Source organism: Plectropomus leopardus, chromosome 15, assembly GCF_008729295.1.
Source record: "Plectropomus leopardus isolate mb chromosome 15, YSFRI_Pleo_2.0, whole genome shotgun sequence".
In the NCBI taxonomy this organism is placed as follows: Eukaryota; Metazoa; Chordata; class Actinopteri; order Perciformes; family Serranidae; genus Plectropomus; species Plectropomus leopardus.
Window position 1 is genome coordinate 15,343,589 of NC_056477.1, and position 24,976 is coordinate 15,368,564.

Here is a 24,976-nt window from a genome sequence, read left to right on the forward strand (position 1 = left end):
TACTAAAAGTGTTGCTGGAGTTTCAACCTGTTGAAACCCCCCTTTAGCCCCAAACAACTTCGCAAAGTTGGAACCAGGGTATTTCTGGTGCAACAATCCCATATTCACAAGTAAGCAAGTTTGTACTTCTCTCTGAAGTTCTTGCTTTTTTCTGTACACAACTATTTTGATATGCACAGACAAGTACAACACTATAAATGCCCTCCAGGAGAGACTGTCTGAAAATGTGTGTGGTTATCTGCACATTTACGCAGTTATCGCATCTCTTTCCTTTGACAACTGGATGTCATTATGCCTTTGAGTCGGGTCATTTTACCGTTCAACCTGGAATAGGTCTTGGTATTGTTTAAAGAATTAGGATTCTTGTACAAATACCAGTACCTTTAAAGTGATACCAATAGAGTTCTTCATTTGATACCTTTCTTTTGACTTCATTCTACCTGTCGTGAATGACAGCATTCTGTTGTGAAAAATGCCAACATATTTTTGAAATTTTGGCATCTCTGGTGTCATCTTAGCACGCTGAACTGTCATGTCTTTCAAAGACACCATGCTTGACTTCACCACACCACAGACTGTATGGGTTGCAGCTGTTGCAGTCATGGGCAGATACAAATCACATTAAATAAAAAATGCTTTTGTTGATTGGCTGTGAGCAAAACTCTAGATCTTGTTACAAAAAGGGTAGCATAAAGGAATCATTTGATTGAAGTTTCGAGACTTTGTGCTTGGTTAGCTTGGTTGTTACCCCAAAGGCATTGAGTACTGATAGCCCTGCTGGTCAGACAACATGCCATACAAATTTTGCCCATTACCTGGCCCCTCAGTGTCTTACAATTCAGGGTTGGTCTTATATTTGCTGTGGGTAAAAAATGGCAACGTCAGGGTCTTTGTGAATGGTTCTCAAAATTAGGTTAGTATAATCGAGTTATGCAAAGAGACTTTGGCCACATGTGGATAAATGACATGGTGAAGCAATGGAGCCTTGAGGCATACTGCATATGACTGTGAGGGAACAAACCCGTCCATGTAGACAAGGGATGTCTGGTTATTAAAACATAAAAAGACCAACTAAAGGAAATGCATATCAACAAAGACACCAGACACCATCAGTCTTTTAACACATTTAAATCAGTATCCTGGTACTGCTGCATGCTTGTTATTGATCCGCAAAAAGGTAAATAAAATAGGTAATTCCCCAATGCGGTCGTTCCGGCTCCTAATATTTTAAGCTGTTCACCTAGAACTGTCTTTATCTGTATTTCATTTGAAGATGTTTGCTTGTAGACTCAAACATTATTTGCCAGGGTTTTGAACTCTGCATGGCTCATTCATCAAGTACAACCTGAAATCACTTACATTTGAGTTCTTTAGTTTTTATTATGAATTTCCTGTCAGTGGAGGACGGAGGGTCATTGCCGTTCACAGTTAATTGGCCCTGCACTCTGGCTCAGGGTCTTGGCTGTGGTACGGCACCGTTTTTGGAGCCGCTCCACCTCTTCCCCTCCTTCTCGCCTCTCTCTCTCTCTCTCTCTGGCACGGCTAGATTTGTCAGTTAGTTTGATAAGCTTTACTTTTCCACCAGCTGTGTCCTCAAAGTGTGTACTGTATGTATTCTGTGTATGTGTGTATTTTGCCATGTGGGACCGATATGCTTGCCGGATAAATGGGGCACACAATGTACAATAGTAAAGCTCCCTCTTCACAATTGTCTATTACATTCACATTTTTTTCCCATGCACTCACGCACACATACACATACACATAAACCAATGCAAACACACACAAAGACCCATAATGACAAAGTCAAAATTTAATCAACAGCTAAATAGCTGGTGTGCTTCATGTTAGAACGCCCAACAATTCACTATAGACACAAATGCAACCTCAGCATACGCTACAACTGCAGAACGGGGCCCTAGAAATATTCAGACACAATGGCCCACCTACAGCACACACACACAAACACACAAACATTAGTAATGCACTGACCTCCCTAGCCATAGCCTGCAATGGTCTGATATAGAGCTGCTCGGTGGCGCCTGCGCCTCCACTAAATCTTGCCAGAAACGCCACAGCTAAGGCATAACCTCTCCTGGGAGAATTATAGCACACAACTGCACACAAAAGGATCAAACGAATATTCCCATGAGCATTTGGCTGCAATGGCAAAGCCTGAGAGTGGACAGGTCCAGGAAAGGATTAGTCTGAGGCCTCTGTCTTTTTGTCGTCTACAAACATGAAAACATGCTGCAAATACACACACATTTCAGGATGCAAATAATCATCCTTTCACAAACATCTTCACAGTTTACAGATAACATGCTCAACATATAAGTCTTTGAGTCAGTTACTAGACCTGTCACGATAACTATTGTTGTTGGACAGTATATGGTTCACAAAACAATTGTGATAAATGATATTATTGTCATTTTTGGATGTTTTTATGCCATAGATATAAAGACAACATAATAGCATAATAATGCAAGTACACCCTCACAAAAGGGTCAGCTCCAAAAGTGCAGCTTCAGGCTACCGGTAAGCTACAATCTGTTGTTTTCGGAGTGTTTCATTTTTCTTTAAATTTGCACAAGTAGGCAGGGGTGTGGAGGAAAAAAATAGAGAGATTCACTGTACTTAAGTCTTAAAATGGTCAGGAAAACGTTGTTTTCCTTTGATTTATTCTGGCATCATATTGGCTAAAATGTTGGTGACACTCTTATGTGAACAAACAGGCATGTAAATTCAAAATATATATATAGAGGTCAGCAAAATAATCAGTCATATCCATATCTTGTATGATAAGACGATAATGTAAGTATTGTGACAGGCCTATTTATGATTGAGTTTTGGAAGCTTGAAAGTCAGAATAAAGTTAGAAAATAGAAATTTGTATGCAACACAGACATAGAAACACACACTCAGTGGGAGCATACTGGGTTATCTGGCCGCAGTCTCTTGGAAGGTGGTCCTCCATCTTCGGGGTGAAGCATGTAGAACAGACGTACCTTGTTGGCATGTTTCTTACTCTGAGAGACAGAAACACAGAGAGAGTACCAGAATCAGCCAGTGAACTGAGTTTTATTTTGTCAAGTGAGCCAAGTGGAAAAAAATCAATGACTGTCACTCCACCTCGGCCACTCCCTCTCAGCTTTTATCTCTGTTTCTGCTGATGATGCTCGCAGACATTTTGCCCCCAGCTGGGTGACTAATGGCTTGGGCCAGGCTCAGCTTTCTAGGATCCCTGAGTGAGATGTTGGGTCAAGGTGGGTAGTCCAGGACTCCTTACTTCACCTGAACACACTAACATTGTTACAAGGAAATAATTTGGATTGCTCAAATTACAGTAACATTGAAACTACGATATCCTGATTATAGATATTAATGTATTAGCAAATACAGTGGGTAATCGATTAAAGGGATAGTTTGAAAGTTTTGAAATGGGGTTGTATGGGGTACTTATCCAGAGCCAGTATATTACGTGAAGTAGATTGTGTTTGGCAAGCCCCCAGTTTGGTAAAGCAACAAAGAAGCTAAGCAATGTATTAAAACTGATATTGGTTTCTTTTAGGTGGCTTTTTTCCAGGTTGCTTAAAACATGTACATCTACTGTTGTTGGGTGTTTGTGCTGCTTGTTGTATTTTTGCTCCACCTATCACAAAGACTATAAGCTGAAATAAGCAGATATACACACCAGTGTTTATATGAAAAGACAGTGAGCCATCCTTGAAGCTGCTTACTGTCACTTTAAAGCAGAACAATGAAAATCACTGGACATACTGCGGGGTAAAGATAAGTGCATGTGTATGTGTTTAGACAACTCTGTGTGTTTGGGTGACACAGCTATCTTACTCTATACATATCCTTTTATTGGCGTGCTCTGACCTTCACTCCTTTTCTGCTATTATTATCTATAAATTCCACTGCGGGTAAAATTGTCCAGCAGCAAGTGTTGACAGTGTCAGAGAGATTGGATCTTTACTCCCGCACATGCAGTAAAATATGCAATATTGCATGACAGAGAACAAAGATACAGGTCAAAAGTGGGGTTACAAAAAGCATCAAGAGAGAAAAAGTGTGACAATTTGTATTGGTGAGAGATGGATGTGATTAAATGTCTTGAGATGGTTTCATCGAGAGCTGTGATTCCCTGTGAGGGCGTCGCTTTACTGTTTCCACCAATCATGTGCTCTTTATAAAAGTCGGTGAAACTATTGTTTTGCAGTAGAAAATGAACTTTAAGCAGTTTAAGCGTATATCACTGCTGAACACGACACAGAGAAAGCGAATGGGAGACTCAGACAAGACACTGTACTTGCTGCTCCAGTGCTTAGATTGGATCCTGTGCCCCCGGGACAAGAAGCCCCCCCCCACCTCACATGCCTCCTCACTTGTCAGACTACTTTAATGCTTTTTGTCAGTGCTTGTGTGTGTGTCTGAGTGTATGCTTGTGTTTATAGGTGTATAAATGGTCATGCAGTAGATGGCTCTGGGATATGGGCTAAAAGCGGGACCCTGTGTCACCATGGTTACCCCTGCACTGACCCTCAGTGCACACCCTACTCTAATGGACTCTACATGTCTCTCGGTTTCTTCTTCCTCTGTTTTTTTCAGTGTCAAATCAAGTTGGAGGAGACAGACAGGTCAGAGGACCAAGTAAAATGTCTGCAGCGTCATCCTTGTATGTTCGTTTATAGACCGAATCCCAATGTTTGTTTACAAAAACTTCCGTCTCGAAAACCCCTGCGTCGTGTACACAAAACAGCACTGATCAGACGCTGCCTCAATAGTTTAGTTTTTAGCCAACAAAAAAGGCCTACCTTAAAAAATCTGTATCACTTTAAGTGTATGTTATATTTAGAATATACATGTTACCTTGCCATCAGAAAGTTGTTTTGGACAGGGATCTGCCGTGTTATTTACCAAAGTTTACTAACTATAGCGAATGGTATTTCTCTGCCCTGCACCAAGGAGAGACAGAGCGCAGTGCTGAACTCACTACAACCTCACTTACCTCTTGCCATTGCAAGTATGCGAGCTCCACAAGCAAAAAGCCAACATGGCTTATTTATTAATGAAGTATAATCTTCCAGAAAGATGTGGAGATGACGAAAATAAATGCTCAGCAGACTAAAGATCATTCAGGTTACAGAGTAACAGGCTGCCGAAGCAACAAACAAGTGTGAATTGTGCACCTGTATTATCTCGTAAAATAAAAGTTTAAGATCGGGACTTTGTTCCGGGAGATACTCAATACTAAACGACTCAGATCAGGATTGGGGGCAAAAAAATTGGGACATCCCTATTAATTATATATCCTTAAACATCACACACACAACAGTTATGGCTGAAAATTGCAACAGAAATGACCAATAATCTCACTACTTTTATGACAATATCAGAAAGTGCTGGTGTGCATGAACTGTTAGTGGTGCAGGTATACAAATAAAGAGTTTGTTGTGGCATTTATCTGATCCCTGAACAGTTTGATCATAAAATAATCTGTGTGATTGGGAGAGAATTAGAGTGTAAAGGTGAGGGAGCAGCATGAGTAAGAGCAGTGATGTTGCTGAAACTTTTGTCCGACTCGTAGTTCATCTATTTGAGTTTATGGACGGTAGTTATATGACATCTGCCAAGGAGATCATGACTTGGTTTTTGGTTTGGTTTGTTTGTCAGCAGGATTATGGAAAAACTGCTGCCTATTGGAAGGGTGTAGCAGGAGCCAAGGAAAACCCACTAAAATTTGGAACAGATCCAAATCCTGGGACGGATACATAATTTATCCTTCACTTTCGTTCACATTGCAAGACATCTGGCCTTGCAGAGGTCTGCACTCTCCGTGTGCCCTTTTAGTTGCTAACTATTTTTTGTTGTAACTAAACTGCTAAAGTGCACAAGCTATTCTTCTAGTGTTTTTGTCTGTAATCAAAATGCTTCAGGTGCATTTCTGCCATGTCTAGACTGGAGTAGGGATGGACTCCAGAACCCTGGACTCCTCAATAATTCATCCCCCGTGATAGTCCTCATTTCTTTAGCCTGTTGTTCTTGCCTCTGTGTCTCATGCAGAACACTTTCAGTTACCCTTTGTATAAAATGTGCAATACAAGTGAAACTGCCTATCTTTGCCTTCTATCCTTATCGAAACGTGCAAAAAACTCCCTGCCTTCAAAAGATTTCTTGCCTTGTCTCCTCGATCTGCTGACCTCTACAGAGACCCTTTGTAAAGGGTGACACTGAGGAAATGCTGTGACTCAGCTTGCCCATTTCTCCGCACAACTCAAGGCTGTGTGCTTCTGTCAGACGCAGGTTGAGAGACAGAAATAGATTACTTTCAAGTGGTTGTGGTTGCACATGCATGCAGACGAATACACGCTGTTGTTGTCCTTGCTTAATTCTCTTCAGATAAGGGTCTTGTCCTCATTAGTCTGCTTGTTAATCCCAATTGTGTCTTGTAATCAAGGACGACCTCAATGCAGTACAGGCACGCAAGAGCATGTGCAGATGTGTCTGTGCACACACGCACGCACGCACGCACGCACGCACGCACGCACACACACACACACACACACACATCCTAGTTAAATAATGCACAGAGCTGATTATTAAATGGCCATTCATTAAATTACTCTTTGGGAGTCTGCTGAGAGGTAGACTACATTAAAACAGAAAGTGTGCGTGTGTTTGTTTGTATGCAAGTGACTAGCATTACCATGCTGCATTAAGTCTATGTATAATGGATGAGCACTGTTTTGAACGGCACAAGCACAAATTGGTACAAATAAGGCTGATGCAAAATGTACAGTGCAGGAATCTGCTCGTCAAAGCAGTGATCGTAGCTACATTTTTTTGTTTTGTGAGAACATTTCTGTGTGAGCAGAGATGGACTCACCTCGTAGTGAGCGGTGCGCTGGGACTCGGAGATGAGCTGGGCATTGCAGATGTTACAATAGCTCTCTGTGAACAAGCCTCCATCCACGACGCCTGCAGACTTCATCTTCATCTGAGACTACACAAACACACACATACCCAAACATACGCAAATATGAATGTGATTAAAATGCAGAACGGGATAAAAAGTCAGTGAACCTTACAGTGAGTGTTAGAGGTGCATGAGCAATTTGGAAAATATTTTCCTTCAGAGTGACGGATTCATCATGACAGTTCAGCCCAAATATATGTTGATCCTCTCTGTCAGAACATCCTCTCGTGAATGATTTTGGCTCCAGTCTTGGAAACAATGGCCCGAGGCTCTGGCTGGAGTTTCTGCATTTTACTTAGCGATAAACTTTTACACAATATATAGTTTTAAAATGTTTGGAGTCATTTAGAAACACTTAACATTGAGCTAGAAACAACAAGATTTAATGATATTGTAAAGACCAGGGACACCTAAATTGTTAACTATACTATAGTACTAAAGTATACGATAGTGTACTATAAACTATATATAGTCATTGTAAAGAATAGACCCTTTCAAAGAGTTGCATTATTGATGCACAAATGTGTTATATGCATATAAATGTTGTTGTTCAAGGACTAAAGGAATACCTCACACATAAAATGACTAAATATACCTTGAATTCATGTAGAAAACTTGCACATGCATTTTTGCTAATAACAAACAAACAAACAAAAAAACCTTAGTAATTGGATTCCGGCTTTGAAGAGCACATAGATAAGTTTTGCTTTCAGTTCAGTTTTAAGTACTAATGTTTTAGCAGAAAAGCATGTGTTTGGTACTAAGATATGACAGGATAAATCAGATTTGCTGCAAGACTTAAATGATAGTTTGTAAATAGATGTTTTGATATAGTTTTGCTGCTGTAGAATGTGGTGCTCAGTCAGTTGATAAATGTATATATTCACCATTTTCCATGGAGACATGAGAAAACGTCTTTTTTTCACAAATTCCACATAAAATGCCATGACTAATTGATTCACAAATAGTAATTTTGTGGGCGAGGTATTCCTTTATTGTTGCGTACATAATGCACAATTGGGAGTTTAGAATTAGAAATTCATTACATTTCTCAGTGCGTAGAAACTGTCTGAAATCATAATCTGCACTTGTAAGTACTGTAAAACAATGAGATAAAGTAAAAAAGAACAGCATTACCCTGATATTACCATTACCCAGTTCTGAAGCAAGAGGTTAGACAAGAATGAACTCTGCTTTAAGTAATACAAATTCTAAAAAAGTGCAGGAACATTAAGAGTTTGAGAAAGTTTGAGAAATTGGGGTTTTTGGCTTCCTGGCCAAGTTATTAGACCAAATACTGTCAGCTATTTTTATCAGTTTCTTCTCTGCTCTCTGAGTTGGAAACTGTGGGTATCAGCTGAAGTATTCTGAGTTGTTTTGTCTCTCTTTATTCACTCTCATGGTACAGTAACATGGTATTAAAATCATGCTGTTGGTGTTTAAGTGAATGGAGCAAAGTCGACTCACAAAGTTATTTTTGCCTTTTTTGTAATGCACATTTCATCCTTTCATCTCCATACTTAGTACACAGCACTTAAAGCTCTACTCAGCGGCTCCACTTATAACTTTCCAACAGTTTTTGTGCACTGGGCTCCAGTAATGTGGAAAATCTTGTACTTCTGGTCAATCTTCACTTTGATAAATAATAGAACAAACTCGACAAGCCTTAGTTGTCATTACTTGAATTTACTGTGCGTTTATTACAACACTAATCTGATCAGAGAGGCTTTTGCCATAGCATGTGTGCATGAACAGAGATATTAACGTGTACGTGTATCATCATACAGAATCACGTGTAATCATGCTTCCTTGGACTTGAAAGTTGTGTAACCCTGGTCCACAGTTTATCATGAGACTGGAACAACATCTACAAGGTCCTCATTTTGTTTTGACCTCCAGACACATAAAGTATGCCATGTGTAAAGGACTAAAAAAGGCCTCTCAGTTAAAGTGCTGTCCACACCAAGAATAATAACGATAATGATGTGAGCACAGACACTGATAAACGCTAACGTTCTGTTATCAGTGGTGCAAAGTAGGGCTGCATGATACGGAGACAATCAAATATCGCAATATTTTTGACCAGATACCTTGATATTGATATTGCGACAATATTGTAGAGTTGACTAGTGTTGCTTTAAAAAAATATCAATAAAAAAAAATACAGTTTTTAAGAAGTAGTCAGTAATGTGGATATAATGAGCGAGCGGGTAAAGGTAAACAATAGACTAACAGTTAGAACAGTCTGTTAAGTCCAGAAAATTGCATCAAACCACTTAAAATATTAAAATCTCAGACAATATCTAGTGTTGCATCATGATATGGACATAATATTGTTATATTGCCTGCTGCATGCTCCATCTCTGTCAGCTTTCAGAAATCGTTCATTATATCACTCTGAGAGTGATCCCAAATAAATCATTCCCCACTGTTGTTGTCATGCTGACTCTGCCATCCACTTGAGTTAGAAGATTTTCAAAACAATATATTTTTATAGTTATAGTTCTTGGTTTGGACAGCCCTTGATAATGTTTTTACATCTAGGGAGTAACAATCATAATGCATGTCTTGCCAAGCTAAATTTGAGTTTTGACATTTAATTTTGGAAGCTATCAAATAAATAAATAAATGCAAAAGCGTGACAAATTATTTGCATTCATTTCTGAACACTGGCAGAAGATAATAATGCTGTAAAGAGGCAAAGTATAGCCAATAGTGACTTTGATGAGGATTACAGTCTCTGAAGTAAAATTGTTGAAAGATTCCCCAGTGAGAAATGGAGTCTTAAAACCTTGTCAGTGCTAGAATTGCCCAACCAGTAAAACCATAGAGACCTGAGTGTCCCGTTGGGAGCTGTGGCTCTGGGTTCTTAACAACCTGGCAGCAGTGTTTTCTTTCTCTTTTGTACTGAGTACCGTAATAGAAAATGGTTTAATGATGTGCTCTGCGGTCTTGTGTTCAAATTTCTATTCTCTTCATTATGTGTGCCCTGTAGGCACTGACTCTGACAGGGTTAGGGTGAGTAACGGGTCTGTAGGGAATGGTCCAGGAACATCAACCATTAAACTGGATGAGCTCTCCGCCCCGAGGAAGTGACAGGACAGGGTGCTTTGCAGGGGCAAAGTGTTTTATAGAGCAAGATACATGAATGCTGCAGAGGTCAGCTCCAGTTACTTTGAAGAAGTAGGGTCTTTAGTCCGGCACGGCTTCCCTGAGAATTGCAACATTAGTGATGAGATCAGAGAAAATCTTCTCTATGTGTCATCAGGGAAAATACTGACAGGAATTGGTATACTTTATTTCAAGTCTAGTGTGTAATTACCTTTAATCAATGTAGTGGCTCACACACACAAATGTGAGTGTACCCACGCTTTAACACACTACTGGTAATTACCCCTGTCTGTTCTCCGTGTCTGTTTAGTGCACCCTGGACCTTCCAATTAACCAGACATGCTGTATAGACACTTCTTCAATTATCTAGTTGAACCTACAGTGTAGCCACCATACATTAAAATTAAATGGCAATGCAGATGCATTTAAGTTAGAGCAACACACTTTTTTAATACTGTTCTGTCTGTTCAGGAAGTTACACGTCTGTGAGGTGTAATATTCATTCTGAAATGTCACTGATGACAAGCTGGAAACTTGTTTTGTCTGGAGGCATGGATGCGTTATTACCTTCACTATGTGATGTGTCCTACGAGACACGATGGAACAGATATATTTTGCAAACTGACACATTAGATTTGCTGCAGAATTTGAGCCCTCCTAGAATTTTGTGGCAAGAAAAAGACCTTGCGCTGTCTGTCTGGCCGTCAGCCAGGCAGCAGCGAGTCTATCTTTTAATCTTCAGGCTAATTAAAAGTGATTGTGACTGCAGAAATATCCATATCTCCCTAATATCTGTATTACCTCTGATTATTACATGCAAGATGGGAGATGTAGACTAATTAATAGAGGCAATCTGTTGGTGAGATTAATAGAATGGCAGGCCCGACGAAGCGAAAAGATTGAGAGACAGATAGTGGAGGAAAATATAATGAAAGAGGTAAGGAGAGAGGAAAAAAGAGAGGGAGGGGGAGGTTTATAATTGGTGCGCTGGACGTGATGTCTTCATGTTACATGGGTTTAGAGGTCTTAATGGGAAAGTGGTTTCATTCCCACCATATCAGACCAGAGCAGTTGCTCAATGGACTGTTACCATATGTATGAGAATCTCACTCTTGCAACTTTAGCAGCATTTTATAAATCGGCTTGAGCCACAAATAGGTATATGTTATATTTAGTATCAGCGGGCAGTTCAACTTAAGTTCGGTTCCTTCCTTTCTAGAGTTACAGTATAATTAGCATCTTATTTCTCATAGGTCATTGGAAACTATGTAATCAATGATGTTAGCATTGACCTTTTTAAGCTTAGATGTTAAAGTTAGATTTGGTGAAGAAAAGCTCAGCTCTTTCTGGGAACTCTTGTGACTTGTGCACAGCTTCAACACGTAATGTAACATACATTCTTACTTCCCTTTACCACCATAATAACTGAATAATTGAGGAAGTGCTGATTATGATCACATAAATATCTGACAGTCACCATCATTGAAATAGTTCACAAGTCATGAAGCTATGCAAACCAAGCTTTGAGTATTTTTGTCAAAGAAAGAGCAAGGAACTCGCATTATTTCAAGGTCAAAGGTTGCATCCTCCAAAAAGAGCATGTTGTGCATTTGGTCTTTAACAATTCAAGTGACAACAAGGATTCTAGGATTCTGTTGGGAGGAGTGATCATACATGACTATGAATGATGTAAGTCAAAAACTCCAAAATTATAGCACATAAGGATGAGGTTTAGGTGGCAGAGGGAGCTGCAGCAGCAAGCTGTGTTTTTGTGTCAGGTTATAATGACCGTTAAGATGAGGCGATTTTACAGCCTATGTCGTGCAACGGTTGAAATGTGCACACCAGAGGGGATTTGGAGCTATTCGGTGCAGGGTTGGATTTTTGCATGATTCTCTCGTGATCTCATGACTCTCAACAAGGGCATAGGTTTTGTTTCAACATTGTGGGGCACACATATGAAACAGGACATTTGGATGTCCTCTGCAAGAAAATTTTGAGCATCAAACACTAGATTTTCTTGCATTTTGGGGATTTTTTATTCAACATTTTTTTGCCTTTTCTGCATCAATTTATGGTGTAAATGTCGTAAATTTTGTCTGGATTAGTAAGGCAACTTGATTTTGGCAGACATGGGGGGGGGTCTAGAGTTTTAAATGCATACACTGAAAAATATTGCTATCGGGAACCTTAAAGCCTCTGTTTTAAAATAATTTTAATTTTACTGTATTGACTCTTCTTTTTTTAACTCTCGTTTCATGTGAGGCAGTTGTTTTTTGATTGTATGGAAGTTTAAAATAAAGGGAAGAAAATAAAATGTGAAGTGCGGCGGTTAATTTAAACCATTTATTGTGATTTAACCATTACAATGATAGAAAATAATATATAGTGCGGTAGATTTGGTCATATAGCCCACCCTAATGTTCATCCGTGATTGGCCATCAATAGCCACACATCTCTAAATGAGCTGTGAAGAATTTATGAAACAGTCAATACAAGCACAAATTCAATACTGATCCTGAACTAATGCTACGCTTCATTTTTGGTTATTTCATATAAGAGACTTTTGTCTCTGCTGTTATGTCTGTGTGGGCAGTTTGGGGAAAAAAAGGTAATTTTACATTCTTCTGTGCACCTAGTTGCAATTTGTAATGTGTGGTTCACAATCTGATGACAGTTGGTGGGTTGGCAGGCCATTGTCAATGAAATGAAACTACACCCACACCGTTCCAATGAAGCAGATTAGTAAAAACCACTGTTAAACAGTCTACTAAGAAAATAATATATTGACACATGTTTTTCTGAACTTTGAGTATTGCTCATCTATTTGTGAGTGCATTACGGAGAGAAATACTTGAAATTCTGTGGTAAAGTTCTGAGGGGGATTAAGAGTACAGTCTGGCACTTAAGAAGAAGTCAGTAAAATTATATGCAAGAGAGGTGAATCTATAAATATGTATTTTAAAAATATATCACACATCTTAACAGGTAAAGTGAAGACAGATATGAAAATGAGCTCCAATTAAAAATGGAAAAAAAGAAGCCCCAAACTCAATTAGAAACAGGATTGCAAAAAACTAGATGAGTCTTGGCGAATGCGCATGAAAGCCCGAAGCATCTAAAGACTGAATGAACCTTGAGGGGATTCTCCTTTAAGACCACATCAAGTATTTAACATGGATGTGAACTCTGAGCCCTCCCTCAAATCTCAGCCTCTGGCCCACCATTCATTAAAAAAGAGCTGGCATTAAATTGGACGTGGCTTTTTTGTTCCTGTCTGATAAATGCAACCATTTACAGTAGAGTGTTTTCTGTCGCCTGGGCTTAGGATATTAATTAGTTTGTAGTATTACTTGCAACTAGATAGCGATGTGCTAAATGAGAGACTATTGTACTGACAGAGATACAGTTTAAAAAACACACCTTTAGAGATGTACTTGTCAAGGACAGAAAAGTGTGCCACACTTTATAGAGAGACACAGAGAGAGACGAAGTGATAAAAAGAGAGAGAACAGCAGGTGGTTGGGGCAGCAGGGCTTCTTTTAAGTTCCACTGTTCTTTTCCTCCCTCATCAGTCTTTCCATTTCTGCTCCCTCAGAGGGGTCGCTGTGAACTGGACTGGACTGTCTGTTCCCCTTTCCCTCTTTGTCCGCTCACATTTTCCATAGTTCCTTTGTTATTTGAAATAAAGTGATTTAACTGTCAAATTATGCATACAGACGATGAAATATTGACATCAGCCTGTGAGCCAATGACCTGTCTAATGAGTCACTTGTGGGTATAACAAGAGAAAGGGTTGCGGGGTTAATAATATGGAACCCTATATCGCAAAGGCACTCTGCCGTGTCACTTTGATGTTCCACATTACAGTTTTTCCCCTGTTTCACTCTTGGTAATGTAATCTTTCCGGCACTGTCTTCCCTTCACCTGCCCCCCCCACCCCCATCTCTCGCTTCAAGATTAACAACCCTCCCCTTTGTACAGTAGCAATCAAAGGTACTAGACTGAGGGAATAACATCTTCAAAGGAGCCAGAGCCCGAGTCTGAACCCAAATCCACATTCATTCTGTTTGCACTGCAGGAGCTCGCTTTGTACTATTCTTGCTCTATGCTGCAGACTGCAAACATACACAGACTCAAATACAGCCAGGGTACAAACACACACAAGTCCCGCTGTGGAAAATAAAACTAAGAGCCAAAAGCTAAAGATCCAAAATGAGTGACAAATATGTGATTAAGGTTCCTGTATGTTCCCTCATTTTTCATTTTATTATAGTCAAACCAGAAGGGTAAATTCTGTCAAGAAAAGACAAAATGCGGTACGGAAAAAGCACACTTAATGCCAAGGTCAGGTCACACATTCCTCCTCCTGAGTCAGTGTGTATGACTCTTTTTTTCCCCCCTTTGCTCGCTGCTTGTTGTGCCCCAAATTCTATTTTGGACTTAATTCTCCTCTCTGTCAATATCAAGATGCTTCATAATAACTTTGAGTCAAAAACAGTCGCACATATTCAGACTACGCTTCTCGTCTCTCTGTCTCCTTCTTGCCATCTCTTCTACCTCCTTTCTCTCCCAGTGGTGGTAATGTGGCCTCGAGGGCAGGGATTATTCATGAGAGATGGTGTAGGCTAGACTTATCTACTCTAGCGAAAGAAGAGCAGATAAGCTACTGTATTATGCACCTTACTACTGGAATAAATTGCAATGCAACTTGAAGTTAGAGATACTCATTTCTCTTAGGGATACTTGCAGATATCTTTTATAATATTTGAGATGGGCGTATGTGTACAATCTCAGCTCTCCCTTGCAAAAGAGAAATCATGAGACTTACTGAATAAATAAAGCCTTGCAACAAGAAAAAAGGCCTTATTACTGTTTCTTTTCTCCCAATCCTGCTAGGACTGGGTATGGAGCATCAAAACATATATATTACTTAAAAAGCCAGGATTTTCCACTATTTAAAATAGCATCATATCTTTTTATATGAAATATGTCGATGCTCGATTAAGATATTTTTTTTGTGTGTCTTTTTGAGGTTGGTGCATTTTTCAGCCTGTTTTGCTTTTTTTTTCGGTTGCCCAGCAGTCTGTTTTGATGCTGATGGACACAATACTCACAACTTTCCCAGATTCACCATGATTGACTTTACACTTACAGTTACACTTATATATTGTCTTATCCTCTAATTTTTGGTTTTGAGTGAAATGTCTCAAATGATTGGATTTATTGCTATGAATTATTGGTATTCACGTTCATGTTCCCCTAAGAATGAATTCTAACAACTTTGTTGATCATCTGACTTTTTATCTAGTGCCATCACAAGCTCAAGCATGTGCTTGGCCAGTATTTGGATTTATATGACTAAACATCTGAAAAACTATGAACATTTCCATCTGCCTCAGCTGTTGTGCTTAGTGCTAATTATGTTTACTTTGTTCAATAAAATGATCAACATCATAAACATTGCAGGAAAAAGAGTTTTCTGGCTGCTCTGTAAAGGTCGATCAAAATATAAAGGTGGGTGCTCATGGTAAAGGGGAACTACCGGATACACAGGAAGGTAATCCAGGTTGGAAATTTTAGAAAGCCTTTATTATAGCGGCTAAATAATTAAAAGCGCCAACATGTTTCGCCAGCTGTGGGTCTTCGTCTGGGCTTTAACATTTTACATTTAACATTATACCTGGTAAAGATCAGCATGTCGTCAATGTCATGTTGCCGTGTAGCTCAAGGCACAACATGGCCTACCTACGGCTTGAAAGGGTCTTTGAACACCACTTCTTTTGTCTCATCCCAGTCATATTTTGAAGATATTCCAGTAAAATAGTAAAGCAAATAAAAAGCGACACAGATGAACTTGACACAAGTTACGTTTCTTCTTGTTTTTTTTTTTTTTATTTTATTTCTACAGCTGAAAAGAACATTTGTCCATCAGCAGATAAATGAGATTGAACAGGAGGTCCCTGCGAGTGCTCTCTCAGGGCAAAGCAGTTTATGAAGCAATCTATTAGTCAACTCTATTTCATTTCTTTTTTTTTTAGACTTTGCAACCTCTCTGCCTTCATCAGACCTTTTTATTCATGAGGGTATTGTGGTACTTTTATCTCTGAAAATCTCTCTCTGGGCCATTAGTTGTTAATGGTATTAATAGCAGATTTACCGCTTGAGGCTGCGATATGGATTCATTAGAGGGTGAATGAAGACTATTATCCTGGGCAAAGTTAGGTTTCCCCAGTTTAACTGAGCACATCTCCGCCTCCTTGTGTGTATCGCCTCCCTGAGTGTGTGTGTGTTTCAGTAACTGAGTTAATGGGGGGAGACGAAGGCGGCTTGAAGTTTGAATGGGGGCTGTTTTGTTACAGTAACATATGGGGGGTGCTATGCTGAATGGCAACAAAACTGTTGGGGTCTATCTGTTCCATTAGCAACTAATTGCAGTGTTTTTATACTTTGGCACACTCTGTTCAAATGTTCTTATCCTTTTTTGTGAAACTTTCTTGGCACAGTCTCACTCATCTCCATATTTTCCCTTTGAAATCAGTAGAGCATTTAATGACTAAATAACGTCTTGGTTTTTGCTTTAAATTCTGAGATTCCATACCAAAGTGTATTAGACCTGAGACTGCACTGATGTGAAAGCATGGCTGGAGGATCCAACAAAAGCAAGAAAAATGGTGCGATTGATAAAGAGAGGGTCTTTAAACATGGTATTGCACTAAGCACAAAAGCACTCGCTTCAAGGATTTTGGCTGTTGGCAGCACGTGGTTGTCTCAGTATAATACACACAGCTATACACACACAGAGCCTCTCTGGTAGGCAGAGAGTGAAACTGGGATCAGAGCACCTAAGAATAATATTATAATTCAATACCTTTGTTAATGTATTTTCCTAAACCCCAACAAAAACTCACACATGAGCAATCTTATACTGTTTTTCCAAGTACAATAAGTATTGTAACGGTGGGCAAATTAGAGCGAAACAGCAAAGGGAGCACATTTCCCACGAGGCAACATGCACCTCAACACAAAAGACGTGCATTACCTAAAAGACTGAGCTGGAGTGAGACGTACAAATAATAAACTTGAAAGATATTGGATAGAAAAATAAGAAGTGTTGAATAAATCAGGCATATAATTGCAATAAGTGGAACAACTGAAGTGACACAACCCAAATAATGCTTCATAATGACTTTCCTCTCTGCAGATCTCACAATCCTTTCGCACTCACTTTTTCTCTTTGTCTCAGTTACTGAGTGATATGACTGCAAACAGCTAATTAGCAATATGACACTTTTCCTCTTACTAATTAGTAAAAATAAGCTCATTGTGCTGTGGCACAAAAGGCTCGACCAGTATGACTGTCGTTCCAGCAAGTCTGGTGGTTTGACTATGACGCAAGTGTATAAATAGTTGTGAGTCCAACACGGCAGAGAGTTAATGATGCATTTTGGCCCTAAGGGGACATGTACACAAATATCCTTGTAGGATCAACTGTCAGTCACAGGGCTCCCATTATATATATGTGTTTTTGTCAGAGTGTGTGTGTGTTTGCGTGAGTAAATGAAAGTTGCTATGCCTGCAGGGACCCCTACAAAAAGCCAAAGGTAAAAAAACAGCCTTAATGCGCCTTTTGTAAGAGGTGTGTCTCTGCATGTGCATGACTGCATTTTCAACAGTGTTTCTTATGAAAGCTTAAAAATAAACACTTGCTTTCAATTGTATGCATGGCCAGCTGCATGACCTACTGTGTAAATGTGCTGGAATAATTTGCAGGTCAAGGCAGGGGTAAAGTAAGGCAAGTGCAATAGTGTTAAAAGACAATTTCTGTTGTTTTCATGCTAATCTTACTATTTTTGGGTTTGATTGTTTTTAACTTTCACACTAGAGATTTGTGTTTATTCAGTTTGCTGGTAGATGTATCCTCTAAGAAATGTGACTGTTATTACCTTGAAAGGATTGATTTTAGCATTTGGGTTCAACTGTTCGAACTTGCTCCGTCCTTGAGTGTTTGTGAGAGAACAAAGCCTGCAGCAAACTGGAGCTACAGAGAAGCAATCAATGGAATTGATCATGGTAATCAACTGTCAAATGATCAAACAAAGAACATAAAGTCCATATTGAAAACAACCCGAAAAGAAAAGCAATGGAAACTAGGACAGTTTGGATCTTTTGAAGTAGGCACTTATCCAAAGTCAGTGTATTATATGCAGTAGATTGCAGTTGTTGCGTCGCCAGTTTAGAGAAGCAGACAGGAGTACTGATGCAGAAGTTAAGCAATGCACTACTGTGGATGGAGCAAGCAGTTTAGCAAATTTAAGCTGCCTTTAAAAAGGCCTATCAGGAAAAAAAACCTTTAAATTTGGGATGCACGATGCATAATATTGGCAGATAATGGCTTTAAAGGCAAATATCAAAATTGGCCAACATGCTGGTTTTTGCTGATAAGACAAACCAATATTTTTTTTCAATTAACAGAGTGAACATGTACAAAACATCAATCCTAAGTTGAAGTATTTTTCTTAATTTGCACAATGAATAAATATTACATACATTAAAAAGCATTGTATTTCATGTCTGTGTCTGCTGGGGGACCATCACAGTACAAGAGTATGCATAACATGATGTTCAGTCCACTGCAGAACAGACTGTAGAATCCCTAAAATTAGGTGGGAAAAAGTGGATATATCGTCAACGTCAGGAAACAGCCAAATGAGTTGTTGTATGTCGGCATATCAGTAAAATATCCAGTATCATACATCCCTTGTTTAAATGTACACTATATTGAGAATACTTTCACAGCTTCAGTTTCTCATCTATACTTTTGTTAAAGCCACCAGGCTCCACTGACAAAAACGATAACTTTACATCGCAGAACATGAGAGCTGCTGGTCTACAGTTGCCTTGAGCAGTTTGTTTCTTTGTGTTACTGTGTGATTTGTGTAATTCAAAACTAACCCTTTTAAATGCCAAGGTCACAAAATAACACAAAGAAAACAACTGTTAGAGGCAGCAGAACACCAGCAGCTCCTGTGTCCCGCAATGTTAAATCACTGTTTTTCTCAGTGGAGTCTGGCATTGAAGAAAGTGATGAAATGGCTACAGTTCCCCATCCAAAATCAATGTCTGTATGTGATACATTGACTATGGATAAGTACCTCATGCAACCCAATTCAAAAGATCCAAACTTTCCCTTTAAGATTTTAGACCCATTTTAACTCCCTTTCCGTAAGAAAATAGATACGTTTATCTCAAACATTGTGACCGTCACTGATCATACTTCCATGCATCCTTTATGTTGTCCTAGATACATCCAATGGATGGCACTAGATGCCAAAGTCAAACATTTCTGATGATAACAAACAGGGTGATGGTGGAGGAAATGGTAATAATGTACCTTTTAATGGGAGGCAGTGGTCTGCGAGGCCATCACATAGATTGGCAACATGCGGACTGAGAATTATTTTCATTGTATTACATATTTGCTTTCTTCTGACACTTTTAAAATGTCTTCATTGTGTCCTATGGTCTTATATCGCTTATATTACACTACAGACCCCAACGATCTCTGGTGGTAATGCTCTGTTTTGTCTATATCCGTAAGCTTTAAGAAAATGTGCACACAATCAGATAAAATGAACACAGAAAACTGACAAAAGGCTCTGTTTGTGTCCGTATTGAAAATTAGGCATACAATGAGCCATTAGGTAAATCAAATAAAATCAAAGTTGAAAATTAATATTAATAGTATTCACCCACACGCCTCCCTACAAATTACCGCCGCTTTCAATTACATTAGCACTACCTTCTTCACCATTCGATTCGCAGAATAAAATATGTTTTCTAAACATAAGTACAAGTTTGATAAGGGAATTGAAAATGGGAGGGTAATGTTTGTTTGTTTTGTCTTGTAGAAAACTCTCCAAGAAAAGCCAGAGAGCCCAGCAGCTTTTACACATACAGCGCAGATTCCACAAGCGGTGAGTTCAGTATTTTGAATGAGTTACATAGTCTCCACATGCACACACTTCCCCCATACAAAGATACCATACACATATACGTGATACTGTGCTGTGCTCATGTGCTGTGTAAATTAACACCAAACATACATGCAGACGGAGTAATATGCTTTTGATATAAATGAGTTTGGACAACATGCTGTGAAAGTGCATCACACTCATATCCACAGTGGCACGGAGTAAATAGGGCATGACCTTGCAGCACCTAGCCTGTAAAAATAGGAAGTTGTGACATGAAGTGCATGTGCCTCCTCAACTTGCATCTTTTCCTCAGCGTGTCTTTGAGAATGGCCGTGAAGTTTTGAGAAAGGGAGCAACTTATTTAGACAAATTCAAAGACAGAAAATAATGAATTCTACATCTGATAAGCATATTTTTCTCCTCTCATTCACTAATGCACCCACAGTATCCCCCTCTCCTTTCCTCATCCCCTCCCCATCTGGCAGCAGGCCAGTTTCCGAACATGGTGATGGAGCAAAAGAAAATTGATTTCTAAAGAGCTCTGTCTGCTATTCCCGGATATGAAATATGCAACCAGTTATTAGTCTAACACTGATATTAACATAACACGACAACCGTGTCAAGATATATATTGAAGATTTCTCTCTTGTTCCTGCTGAGAGATCCATGGAATAGTCTTAAAATGATAAACTGCCACTTGTTCAAAGCTTGCCAAATCATTATCAGTACCGCACAATTGTGATGATATCTGCTTTGTTTTAGAGAAAAAGACACACAAAAAGCTCTTTGCAAAAAGGTTGGCACCACACTGATGCTGCTATGAAACAGACCGATTCAATATCTTGATCGTGTAGACAGGCACGGCAGGCGGTTCCATATTAGCTATTATGCAGCTATTAATGAATGTACACTCAGAAAGGTCAAATGGCCCACACACTGATGCACATGGACACACACACACATTAACACAGATGCACCCATGCAAAGACCTGCATGCACACAGTCAGCAGAAAGGTCACAGCGTACGGTGTGTGAGAAAAAGATATTTGAAGAAGATATGCTGCCTGTTGCTATGGAGCACAACTGGAGGACAACACACACACACAAACAAGACACGCACACAAGATGCACACCTACACACGATGCACTATTAATCTTAAAGAAACTAGAGCAATTGCACGCCTGTGAACACAAAACGCGCACACACGTTCGCTCAATCAATCCATGTCCTATTAAAGAAACCAAAAAGCAGCAGCCACTTTTCAGGAGCATCACTGCCTCAATTATTGCTGTCAGGCTGTGTGTGTGTGTGTGTGTGTGTGTGTGTGTGTGTGTGTGTGTGTGTGTGTGTGTGTGTGTGTGTGTTTTTGTGTGCAAGCGTGCATATGCTTTATTTGTATGTATAGAGGGAAAGCAGGCACTTTGCAAGAACAACATTGCTTTTCCATTTATTCCTTCAGGACTGGGTAAATTATGCCAGTCGGCTAATCAGATTCTCCCCCAGATGCAGCTCAGCACCTCATGAGAGACACAGAGAGGGAGAATGAAACGGGCTTCTGTACTTCTAGATGGCTCAGAGTTGGCAGCAGCTACACTGTATATGTTCCACACTATGAACATGCTAATTAATTTGCTTTATTTTCAGTTTTATATTTTTGCTCGTCTAAAAAATGTTCAGTCAGAGTATTAGCTCTGAAGTTACAGTGCGATGTATGGGAAGTCACATGAATATAACTGTAACACCCAGTCTTTATATCTATAACATTACCGTTACTGTGTTCTGCGAAAGTTAAAGATATACTTTGTAGGATTTCTTCAAAACCAACATATAGACTCATACAGAAGTAATCCCTTTCAATCTTCACCTATGACCCACTCTTAGTGTGTGGCGGTGCATTTTTCTGCAGAGTCTCTTCCTTCTGCCTGTATTATATTTTTTCTAAGTTCAGGACTTTTATGGGTGTGTACCCCCACAGCCCCCAGGTGAGGTTGGGGCTTTATAAAAAAAAAGTAGTGACCAGGTGCCAGTTCGTAAGCAGCAGGCATCTAAGAGACACAGCATTGAAAAAATGAAAGTATTGCAAGTCGAAACACCAAACGAAAGTGAATCTGGAATTGATTTTTACTTTACATTTCACTTGTGTGTATTTACAGATAGTAACTGACAATCCTGCATAGGGTACTGCATAATCAAGCATAAAAAAAAACCCCGTCCTTAATTGCAACTAAATAGAGTATGACGTACAGCTGGAACAATCAGTCAATCTACAAATATATTCAGCAACAATTTTGATGTGATACTTGTTAAGTCATTTTTGAGGAAAATGCCCAATAATGCCCTGGTTTCAGCCTCCAATATTAATTGTTCTGCTTTTCATTGTCTTATATTACAATAACCTGAACAATTTTGAGTTTAGAGTTCAGCTGCAATGAACTTTTGTGGACAATATTCATAAATATGCTGTTTTTTTTTGGTTAATCAATAAAATGTCTGCATTAACTCAGAAAATAGTGAAATATCATAGCTTCCCAAAACCTGAGATGATTTCTGAAAAAGTGTTTTTGTGTACAACTATGCTGAAAAAGCAGAAGAAAACTATGTTTATGATCACATAACACAAAAGAAAGAAGCAAATCCTTCGGATAAAGAAGCTGGAACTAAGATATATTTGGTACTTTTGACTGAAATTACTAATAAGTTAATATTAAAATAGTTGCTGATAAATTCTGTTGATTAATTAATGAATATTTCCAACTACAGTTGGAGAAAACAAGCATCTGGATAAGAAGTCTTATTTGGTTTAGGGGACTTTTGATTCACTTTTTTTCCCACACATTTCTGACATTTTCTGGCCCAAATTGCTAATTGATTATTTGACAGATGATAAAAATTATAATCAGTTGCAGCTTTAATATGGTGTTTAAGGTGCATGACTGTTCTGTTCTCGCTCTGAGACACTATGCCGCCATGTCCGCTGCAGTGACCTGAAGTATAGAAGTCAGTGCATACCAATCAATAACTGTATGTAAACAGAGCATGACGCCTCAACTCAGCTCAGTCAGTTGGGCACATGTGGAAAAACACAGCCAGTGGAAATAAAAAGGCAGAGTATAGACTACAGTGAGGGTAATAGGGGGTACATAAATGGCATTTTCTGAGGACTGGAATGATGGCTGCATGTGATGAATTGTTGTACATCATGACACTTCATTACAGTGTGCCTGAATGAGTGATATTTGGGGCTAGTATGTGGGGGTCAGTTCTGGTGACAGGCAGGCGAGTGCTGTGTAAAGGCCATAAGCTGCTATCATCCTGCCACAGACGCCCAGTGTAAGACTGACTGAGCATTCTTCCCAAAGTGACAAATACTTGCAATGAGCACACTCTCAATGAGATGGATAGGAGCCAGTGAAACTAGACGAAGCAAGTATCAGACCTAATCCATAATATATCTGACATGTGTCTCATATTCATATTTCACATAAAGTCATTATTGAAGGTGAGCCAGTGCTTGGATTTGCACCGCCATGAAAAGTTTCTGAATCATGAGGAAAATCCCTGCATCTAATTCAAACTGCAGCGGCCTGCCAACTTTCTCTTAATTCATTCAAGCTACACTAGATCCGAGGAGAAATGAGATTAAATAATTTGAATAGTCGATTACCAGAAGATTAATCTGCAACCATATTGATAATTGATTAATCATGTAAGTCATTTATCAAGCAGAAGCACCACCTGCTCTCTGGTTTCACCTTTTCCAATGTGAGGATGAGCTGCTTTTTCTGTCTGTCTCTGTAAACTGAGCATCAGGGTTTTTCCGTTAGCTGGACAAGACAACAGATTTGGGGACCTCACCGTGGACTCTGGGATGGACATTAGTTATTTTTTAAATTATTTTGTAAACCTAATAACTGATTGAAAAGACAACAACCCAGATCCAGAACTGATAATGAAACTATTCCTTAATTGCAGCCAGAAACTACATAAATCCAACATACAAGACATCCAAATGCACATAACTAAAAGTTCTGCTTTTTATGACAAATTATTCCATAAAACGCCCAAGGGAGCTATTGTAAGAACTATGATATCATGCAGCAGTAAATCATGAACATTTGCAAATGTAGATCAATACCACACCTCAGATTTATCAACAGATTTAAGAGGCACCTCAAAGTTTGCAGAGGTTGCTACAAACTATTAACTATCCCAGCAGAAATCCCAAAGAGATATTGAGTGATTTAGGTGCAGAAACCTTCAGTGTTTTCCTTTAAAAAGCCGGAAAGCTGATACAGGCATCAAACAAGGATGTCAATACAGGTCAATAATTCATCTGTTGAGCAAACTCCGCTGTATTTCCCATTCAGTTGGTCCATCACTCACCTTGCGCAGAGGCAGCGACTCCTCTCCGACAACCATCCGCCAAACGCCTGTATTTAATCCTATAACGCACCTGTGCCAAAATCCGTCAAAACTTAGCGTGACACTTGTCAGGCGGAGCCTCGGTGGAAACACTGCTCTTCCACGCGGATATCTTGTTTATTTCTTGTTTTTAAATCGCGCCGTACCCTCCAAAAAAAAAGAAAACTCCCTCGCGCCGCTCTCTGTCGTGATGCGCGTGTCCTCTAGCGACTCCTCTCTGCTCCGTAGTATCGCGGAGGTAAAGAAGAAACGGAGCTCTGTTGATATCATCCACTACTACTCCGACCAAAAGGCACCGCGGAGGGAAAACAAAAACAAAGTAAGCTATCCCAGCGTAAAGGAGGGAAGAGGAGGGGAGAGGAGAAGAAGAAAGTGTGAGCAGCCCTCACCGGGATGAATGAAAGACTGAAAGCGCTCTCGGCTCGCACAGTATGTGTGTGTGATAGTGTGTGTGTGATAGTGTGTACACTGAATGCTGGATTT

The 24,976-nt window shown here is 39.4% G+C and overlaps 1 protein-coding gene across 2 annotated transcripts in view; it reads right to left on the reverse strand.

Annotated features, from left to right (window-relative positions):
• zgc:171482 (zinc finger protein) overlaps nt 1–24,523 on the reverse strand; it is a 57,817-nt gene extending 33,294 nt beyond the window's left edge. The window contains exons 1-3 of one of the 2 annotated variants that reach the window (XM_042502434.1): nt 24,455–24,496; nt 6,893–7,009; nt 2,937–3,029 (exon numbers count right to left, since the gene is read on the reverse strand). In XM_042502434.1, the coding sequence (XP_042358368.1) occupies nt 2,937–3,029; nt 6,893–7,009; nt 24,455–24,490 (246 nt within the window). In that variant the 5' untranslated portion in view covers nt 24,491–24,496. Of the gene's footprint in view, nt 1–2,936; nt 3,030–6,892; nt 7,010–24,454 lie in introns of both variants that reach the window. The other variant, XM_042502435.1, reaches the window with a different exon arrangement.
• Between the last annotated feature and the right edge of the window lie 453 nt (nt 24,524–24,976).